General features: G+C 35.0%; 1 protein-coding gene across 1 annotated transcript in view; it reads left to right on the top strand.

The window, feature by feature from the left end:
* Nucleotides 1-9,395: 9,395 nt before the first annotated feature.
* LOC103610987 (olfactory receptor 5B3-like) overlaps nt 9,396-9,966 on the top strand; it is a gene marked incomplete at its 5' end in the record, with an annotated part of 2,233 nt that continues 1,662 nt past the window's right edge. Inside the window, one exon of the mRNA XM_008595035.1 lies at nt 9,396-9,428. Within this exon, the coding sequence (XP_008593257.1) occupies nt 9,396-9,428 (33 nt within the window). The remainder of the gene's footprint in view (nt 9,429-9,966) is intronic.

The following is a 9,966-nucleotide window of genomic DNA, read 5'->3' as shown; positions in this document are numbered from 1 at the left end:
TGAGCGGGAACCGGTCACCACATGGGATCCGAACCCTCAGCGGGAGCGCTGCCACGCTCCCTAGCGGCGCACTCTCCAGTGCACCACCAGGCCGGCCCTCAATATAATTTTAATTTGCATTTCCCTGATGACTAGTGATGTTGAGCATTTTTTCATGTACCTGTTGGCCATTTGTATGTCTTCCTTTGAAAAATGTCTATTCAGCTTCTTTGCCCATTTTTGAATTGGGTTATTTGGTTATTTACCATGGAATTCCTTAAGTTCCTTGTATATTCAGGATATTAATTCCTTGTCTGATGTATAGTTTGAAAAAATTTCCTCCCACTCTATAGTTTGCCATTTCACTCTGTCATTGTTTCCTTTGCTGTGCAGAAGGTTTTGAGTTTGATCTAGTCCCATTTGCTTATTTTTTTTCTTTTGCTACTTGTGCTTTGGGGTTCTTGTTCATAAAGTCTGTGCCCACACCTGGTTCCTGAAGTGTTTCCCCTATATTTCTTCTTAGTAATTATACAGTTTCAGGTCTTATACTTAAGTCGTTAATCCATTTTGAGTTGATTCTGGTAAATGGTGAGAGGTGCATGTCTAATTTCATTCTTCTGCATATTGATATCCAATTTTCCCAGCACCAGTTATTGAAGAGGCAGTCTTTTCCCCAATGTAGGTTTTTGTTGCCTTTGTCAACTATCAGATGGCTGTAAGCCTGAGGGGTGATTTCTGGGTTCTCTATTCTGCTCCACTAGTCCGGGTGTCTATTTTTATGCCAGTATCATGCTGCTTTGGTCGCTATAGCTTTGTAGCATAATTTGAAGTCAGGTAGTGTTATGCTTCTGGATCTTTTATTTCGCTCAGGATTGCTTAGGTTATTTGGGATCATTTGTTTTTCCATATGAATGTTCAGATTGTTTTTTCCACTTCTGTGAAGAATGCCCTTGGTATTTTGATGGGGATTGCATTGAATCTGTTGCTCACTTTGGGTAGTATGGACATTTTCACAATGTTAATTCTTCCATTCCAAGAGCATGGAATGGTGTTCCATCTTTTTGTGTCTTCTTCAATTGCTTTCAGTAGTGGTTTGTAGTTTTCATCATAGTTAATAATTTCAGTAACTTTGCAGGATACAAAATAAATGCTCCCAAATCAATTGCATTTATATACTCCAACGATGAGCTAACAGGAAGAGAAATCAAGAAAGTAAGTCACAATGGTCATTTACAACATTCATACAAAAATATAAAATACCTAGGAATAAATTTAATCAGGGAGGTGAAAGATATATACAAAAAGTTGTGGTGTTATGCCCATACTTTAGATCTGTAGAGTAATGGAAACAAATTATTGCTATAATAAAGTAATGCTTAGGACACCTGTGTGGCACTGGGGCTCAGTCTTGGGCCCCAGAAAGAAGCTCCCTCAGCCACAGAAGCTGCCAAGATGAGCCAAGACCCACGTGGTATAGGCAGATCAGTATATGGCCACAGATTCTGGAACGGGAGCCAAGGTGGTGTAATATAGCCACTGCCACACCTACATACCTACTGTCACTGCAAGTACAGTACACCAACACAGTAGCAGCTAGGGCCACTCTACAGGCAACCTGCTGCTCTGTTGACTACATTTATATAAGAGTCACCAGTAGGGACAGAAAAATAGAGTAAGAAATCTTTATCCTCATAGTCAATCTTAGAGTAATAGAAGAAGCAAGTCCTCTACCAGATGACCATACATCAATGAAAAAAATAGTAGAACTACAAACAAACACCACTGAAGGAATACAGTAATGCTCAAGTTCCAGACCCCATAGAACAGGGAATCCTTCAAATGTCTGTAAAGGAATTCTGAGCAATAATCTTAAGAAAACTTGGAGAGATAAAATAAGACTCAATCAGAGAACACAATGAAATAAGAAAAAATGTCCAGAGTATGAAGGAGGAAATTTACAAAGAAATTAATATTTTAAAAGAGAATGTAGCAGAACTCCTAGAAATGAAAGATCCACTCAGTGAAATAAAAACACAACAGAGAGCTTGAGCAGCAGGCTAGAGCAAGCAGAAGAACGAATTTCAGATCTCAAAGATGGTCTTTTTGAAATAACACAGGCAGACAAAAAAAAGAAAAAAGAATTTAATACAATGAAGAAAATCTAAGGGAGATAGCAGACAACCTCAAGTGATCTAACATCTGAATTGTGGGTATACCTGAAGGGGAGGAGAAAGGAAAAGGCACTGAAAACCTATTGGAGGAAGTAATAACAGAAAACTTCCCAGGTGTAGGGAGAAATGCAGACCTTCGGGTCCAGGAAGCTCAAACATCCCTAAACACATTCAATCCAAGAAGATCCTCTCCAAGACACATTATAGTCAAATTTGCAAAGCTCAAAGACAAAAAGAGAATTCCAAAAGCAGCAAGAGAAAAGCACTAAGTAACCCATAAGGGAACCCCCATCAGACTAACAGCAGACTTCTCAGCCAAAACCCTACAGGACAGAAGAAAGTGGGATGATATATTCAAAATACTGAAAGAAAAAACTTGGCAGCAAAGAATTATCTACCCAGCAAGGCTCCCCTTCAGAAATGAGGGAGAAATAATGTATTTCCCAGACAAACAAAAGTTGTGGGATTTCACCACCACACGACCAGCCCTGCAAGAAATTCTCCAGGGAGTCCTTCATCTGGAATCTGAATAATGATGATCAGTATCATGAATACACAATAAAGAACAAAAACCACCATTGAAACAAAAATGCCAGCAAGAAAAAGAGAGCTTGAGCAGCAGGCTCATGCCACCTCAAATTTTGAACTAACATTGAGGAAGAGAAATAACAGAAGTAATGATCAAAAGATATTTAAAACATCTAAACAAAAATCAATTAAATGACAGGAATTAAACAATACCTGTCAATAGCTACTCTTATGTGAATGGATTAAACTCTCCATTCAAAAGACACAGATTGACTGATTGGATTAAAAAGCTAGACCCAAGTATATGCTGCTTTTGAGAGACCCACCTCACCTGTAGACATATACACAAAGTGAAGGGATGGAAAGAGATACACCATGCAAATGGAAACCAAAAATGAGCAGGAGTAGCTATTCTTATATTGGATAAAATAGACTTTAAACCAAAAAACATAAAAAGAGACCAAAAAGGCCACTTTATAACAGTAAAAGGATCTGTCTAGCTAGAAGTCATAACAATCATAAACATGCATGCACCCAACAATGGAGCACCCAGAAATATTAAGCAAACACTCTTAGGCCTAAAGAAAGAAATAGGCCCTAATGCATTAATAGTGGGTGACCTGAACACCTCTCTCTCAGTATGGGACACATCTTCCAGGAGACAAATCAACAAAGAAACACAGGATTTAAACTACGCCTTAGATGAACTGGACCTGACAGATATATACAGAACATTTCACCCAACAACTAAAAAATATACCTTCTTCACATCAGCACATGGAACAATCTCCAGGATAGACCACATATTAGGTCACAAATCTATCCTCGGAAAATTTAAAAACGTTGAAATCATTCCAAGTATCTTTTCAGACCACAATGGACTAAACTGGAAATTAATAACAAGCAAAACTCTAGAAACCACATAAATACATGGAAACTAAAAAATAGGCTCCTGAATGACCTATGGGTTCAAGGAGATATTAAACAGGAAATAAAAAAATTTCTTGAAAGTAATGAAAATAATGACACATCATACCAAAACCTGTGGGATGCTGCAAACTCAGTACTAAGAGGGAAATTTAGTACAATAAATTCTTACATCAAAAGAATGGAAAGACTTTAAATAAATGACCTAATGCTATACCTCAAAGAACTAGAAAAACATCAACAATCTAATCCTAAATGTAGTAGATGGGAACAAATAATTAAGATCAGAGCAGAGATAAATGAAATAGAAACCAAAAAAAAAAAAAAAATAGAAAGGTTCAACAAAACAAAAAGTTGTTTTTTTGAGAAGGTAGATAAAATAGACAAACCATTATCTAAGTTAACAAAAAAAAGAGAGAAGATCCAAATAACAAAAATCAGAAATGAAAAGGGAGACATTACAACAGATACCACAGAAATACAAAGAATCATTAGAGACTATTATAAACCACTGTATGACAACAAATATGAAAACCTCGAGAGATATGGATAAGTTTCTGAACACATACAAACTACCCAGACAAAACCAAGAAGAGATAGAAAACATGAACAGACCAATAGTAAGCAATGAGATTGAAGTGGTAATCAGCTATCTTCCAACAAAGAAAAGCCTATGTCCAGATGGCTTTCTAGTTGAATTCTATCAAATGTTTAAGGAGGAATTAATATCAATTCTCCTCAAACTATTCCAAAAAATTGAAACAGTAGCAACTCTCCCATACTTATTCTATTAGGCCAACACAACTCTGATACAAAAACTAGGTAAAGACACACATAAAAAAGAAAATTATGGGCCAATATCCTTGATGAACATAGATGCAAAACTCCTCAACAAAATATTAGCAATCAGAATACAACAACACATTAAAAAAATTATACACCATGATCAAGTGGGATTCATCCCAGGGATTCAAGGATGTTTCAGCATACAAAAGTCAATAAATGTGATACATCACCTCAACAAATTCAAGGACAAAGACCATATAATTATCTCAAAGATGCTGAAAAAAATATTTGACAAAAGTCAACACTGCTTATGATAAAGACTCTCAACAAATTAGGTATAGAAGGAAAGCATCTCAACACAGTCAAAGCCATCTATGACAAGCCCACTGCCAGTATCATTCTGAATGGGGAATAAATGAGGGATTTTCCTTTAAGAACAGGAAAAAGACAATGATGTCCACTCTCACCACTTCTATTTGACATAGTACTGGAGGTACTAGCTAGAGCAATCAGGCAAGAGAAAGAAATAAAGGGCATCCAGATTGGAAAGTATGAAGTCAAACCATCCTTATTAGCACATGACATGATACTACATATAGAAAAACCTAAAGACTCTATCAAAAAACTCCTAGAGCTGGCTAATAATTTCAGTAACATTGCAGGATACAAAATTAATGCCCCCAAATCAGTTGCATTTATATTCTCCAAAAATGAGCTAACAAAAAGAGAAATCAAGAAAGTAAGCCCATTTACAACAGTTACGAAAAAAATAAAATACATAGGAATCAATTTACCCAAAAAGTTGAAAGATCCCTACAGTGAGAACTACAAACCACTACTGAAAGAAATTAGAGAAGACACAAAAGATGGAAAGACATTCTACGATCTTGGATTGGAAGAATTAACATTGTGAAAATGTCTATATTACCCAAAGAGATCAACAGATTCAATGCAATCCCCATCAAAATACCAATGACATTCTTGACAGAAATGACCAAAACAACCTTAACACTCATATGGAACAACAAAAGACCCCAAATAGTCAAAGCATTCCTGAGCAAAATAATAATAATAATAATAATAATAATAATAATAATAATAATAATAATAATNGGCTCATGCCACCTCAAATTTTGAACTAACATTGAGGAAGAGAAATAACAGAAGTAATGATCAAAAGATATTTAAAACATCTAAACAAAAATCAATTAAATGACAGGAATTAAACAATACCTGTCAATAGCTACTCTTGTGTGAATGGATTAAACTCTCCATTCAAAAGACACAGATTGACTGATTGGATTAAAAAGCTAGACCCAAGTATATGCTGCTTTTGAGAGACCCACCTCACCTGTAGACATATACACAAAGTGAAGGGATGGAAAGAGATACACCATGCAAATGGAAACCAAAAATGAGCAGGAGTAGCTATTCTTATATTGGATAAAATAGACTTTAAACCAAAAAACATAAAAAGAGACCAAAAAGGCCACTTTATAACAGTAAAAGGATCTGTCTAGCTAGAAGTCATAACAATCATAAACATGCATGCACCCAACAATGGAGCACCCAGAAATATTAAGCAAACACTCTTAGGCCTAAAGAAAGAAATAGGCCCTAATGCATTAATAGTGGGTGACCTGAACACCTCTCTCTCAGTATGGGACACATCTTCCAGGAGACAAATCAACAAAGAAACACAGGATTTAAACTACGCCTTAGATGAACTGGACCTGACAGATATATACAGAACATTTCACCCAACAACTAAAAAATATACCTTCTTCACATCAGCACATGGAACAATCTCCAGGATAGACCACATATTAGGTCACAAATCTATCCTCGGAAAATTTAAAAACGTTGAAATCATTCCAAGTATCTTTTCAGACCACAATGGACTAAACTGGAAATTAATAACAAGCAAAACTCTAGAAACCATATAAATACATGGAAACTAAAAAATAGGCTCCTGAATGACCTATGGGTTCAAGGAGATATTAAACAGGAAATAAAAAAATTTCTTGAAAGTAATGAAAATAATGACACATCATACCAAAACCTGTGGGATGCTGCAAACTCAGTACTAAGAGGGAAATTTAGTACAATAAATTCTTACATCAAAAGAATGGAAAGACTTTAAATAAATGACCTAATGCTATACCTCAAAGAACTAGAAAAACATCAACAATCTAATCCTAAATGTAGTAGATGGGAACAAATAATTAAGATCAGAGCAGAGATAAATGAAATAGAAACCAAAAAAAAAAAAAAAATAGAAAGGTTCAACAAAACAAAAAGTTGTTTTTTTGAAAAGGAAAAAAAAAAAAAAAAATAGAAAGGCTCAACAAAACAAAAAGTTGTTTTTTTGAAAAGGAAAAAAAAAAAAAAAAATAGAAAGGCTCAACAAAACAAAAAGTTGTTTTTTTGAAAAGGAAAAAAAAAAAAAAAAATAGAAAGGCTCAACAAAACAAAAAGTTGTTTTTTTGAAAAGGAAAAAAAAAAAAAAAAATAGAAAGGTTCAACAAAACAAAAAGTTGTTTTTTTGAGAAGGTAGATAAAATAGACAAACCATTATCTAAGTTAACAAAAAAAAGAGAGAAGATCCAAATAACAAAAATCAGAAATGAAAAGGGAGACATTACAACAGATACCACAGAAATACAAAGAATCATTAGAGACTATTATAAACCACTGTATGACAACAAATATGAAAACCTCGAGAGATATGGATAAGTTTCTGAACACATACAAACTACCCAGACAAAACCAAGAAGAGATAGAAAACATGAACAGACCAATAGTAAGCAATGAGATTGAAGTGGTAATCAGCTATCTTCCAACAAAGAAAAGCCTATGTCCAGATGGCTTTCTAGTTGAATTCTATCAAATGTTTAAGGAGGAATTAATATCAATTCTCCTCAAACTATTCCAAAAAATTGAAACAGTAGCAACTCTCCCATACTTATTCTATTAGGCCAACACAACTCTGATACAAAAACTAGGTAAAGACACACATAAAAAAGAAAATTATGGGCCAATATCCTTGATGAACATAGATGCAAAACTCCTCAACAAAATATTAGCAATCAGAATACAACAACACATTAAAAAAATTATACACCATGATCAAGTGGGATTCATCCCAGGGATTCAAGGATGTTTCAGCATACAAAAGTCAATAAATGTGATACATCACCTCAACAAATTCAAGGACAAAGACCATATAATTATCTCAAAGATGCTGAAAAAAATATTTGACAAAAGTCAACACTGCTTATGATAAAGACTCTCAACAAATTAGGTATAGAAGGAAAGCATCTCAACACAGTCAAAGCCATCTATGACAAGCCCACTGCCAGTATCATTCTGAATGGGGAATAAATGAGGGATTTTCCTTTAAGAACAGGAAAAAGACAATGATGTCCACTCTCACCACTTCTATTTGACATAGTACTGGAGGTACTAGCTAGAGCAATCAGGCAAGAGAAAGAAATAAAGGGCATCCAGATTGGAAAGTATGAAGTCAAACCATCCTTATTAGCACATGACATGATACTACATATAGAAAAACCTAAAGACTCTATCAAAAAACCCCTAGAGCTGGCTAATAATTTCAGTAACATTGCAGGATACAAAATTAATGCCCCCAAATCAGTTGCATTTATATTCTCCAAAAATGAGCTAACAAAAAGAGAAATCAAGAAAGTAAGCCCATTTACAACAGTTACGAAAAAAATAAAATACATAGGAATCAATTTACCCAAAAAGTTGAAAGATCCCTACAGTGAGAACTACAAACCACTACTGAAAGAAATTAGCGAAGACACAAAAGATGGAAAGACATTCTACGATCTTGGATTGGAAGAATTAACATTGTGAAAATGTCTATATTACCCAAAGAGATCAACAGATTCAATGCAATCCCCATCAAAATACCAATGACATTCTTGACAGAAATGACCAAAACAACCTTAACACTCATATGGAACAACAAAAGACCCCAAATAGTCAAAGCATTCCTGAGCAAAATAATAATAATAATAATAATAGTAATAATAATAATAATAATAATAATAATAATAATAATAAATAAAGGCAGAGGAATAAAACACCACCTGACTTCAAATTATATGGTAAAGGTATAGTAACCAAAACAGCATGGTACTGACATAAAAATAGACACTTGGACTAGTGGAGCAGAATAGAGAACCCAGAAATCACCCCTCAAGCTTACAGCCATCTGATAGTTGACAAAGGCAACAAAAACCTACATTGAGGAAAAGACTGCCTCTTCAATAAGTGGTGCTGGGAAAATTGGATATCAATATGTGGAAGAATGAAATTAGATATGCACCTCTCACCATTTACCAGAATCAACTCAAAATGGATTAATGACTTAAGTATAAGACCTGAAACTGTAAAATTAGTAAGGGGAAATATGGAGGAAACAGTTCAGGAACTAGATATGGGCACAGACTTTATGAACATGAGTTCAAAAGCACAGGTAACAAAGGAAAACATAAACAAATGGGACTATATCAAATGTAAAAACTTCTGCACAGCAAAGGAAACAAACAGCAGAGTGAAATGACAACCTACAGAGTGGGAAAAAATTTTTGCTACCTATGCATCTTATAAGGGATTAATAACCATAATATACAAGAAACTCATGTAAATACACAGTAAAAAACCAAATAACCCAATTAAAAAATAGGCTAAGGAGCTGAATAGACATTTCTCAAAGGAAGATATACAAATGGACTGCAGATACATGAAAAAATGCTCAACATCACTAGTCATCAGGGAAATGCAAATTAAAACCACATTGGGATATCACTTCACCCCAGTTAGATTGGCTATAATCAAAAAGAATGAGAAGAACAAATGCTGGCGAGTGTGCAGAGAGAAGGTAATGCCCCTACACTGTTGGTGGGACTGTAAATTAGTACAAACACTATGGAAAACTGTATGAAGTTTTGTCAAACAACTGCAGATTGATCTTCCACATTATCCAGCATTCCCATGTCAGGGTATATACCCAAAGGAATGGAAATCATCATGTTGAAGGGATACCAGCACTCCCATGTTTATCGCAACTCTGTTTACTATAGCCAAGATATGGAACCAACCTAAACGTCCATCAATGGACAATTGGATAAGGAAACTGTGGTGTACATACACCATGAAATACTACTGTGCCATAAAAAAGAATGTAATTCTCCCATTTGCAACAACATAGGGATACAAAGTGGAGTTGGGGAAAGCAGGATGGGGATGGGGAGGGTGGTCGGGAATAACTGGGTGGGAGACATGAGGTATAATCACAATTTGTAGTAATGGGCATGCTGCCAGTATGGATCTGGACAACACATCCTGGGCATGAGTGATGACAATCTGCTTGTATCTTGTGAATATTCAAGTACTATGAAAAAAAATTAATAATTAATTAATTAAAAGAATAATGCTTATACATTTCTATTTCTGTACAACACTTTTTTGTTCATCACTCTAGTTCTTTATCTTTCTTTGCCACAGAGCACCATGTGTTTCTAAAATAACATCTATGGAGAAT

This window comes from Galeopterus variegatus, unplaced genomic scaffold (genome assembly GCF_000696425.1).
Source record: "Galeopterus variegatus unplaced genomic scaffold, G_variegatus-3.0.2 Scaffold12216, whole genome shotgun sequence".
NCBI lineage: Eukaryota > Metazoa > Chordata > Mammalia > Dermoptera > Cynocephalidae > Galeopterus > Galeopterus variegatus.
This window is presented reverse-complemented; position numbering and strand designations above follow the sequence as displayed.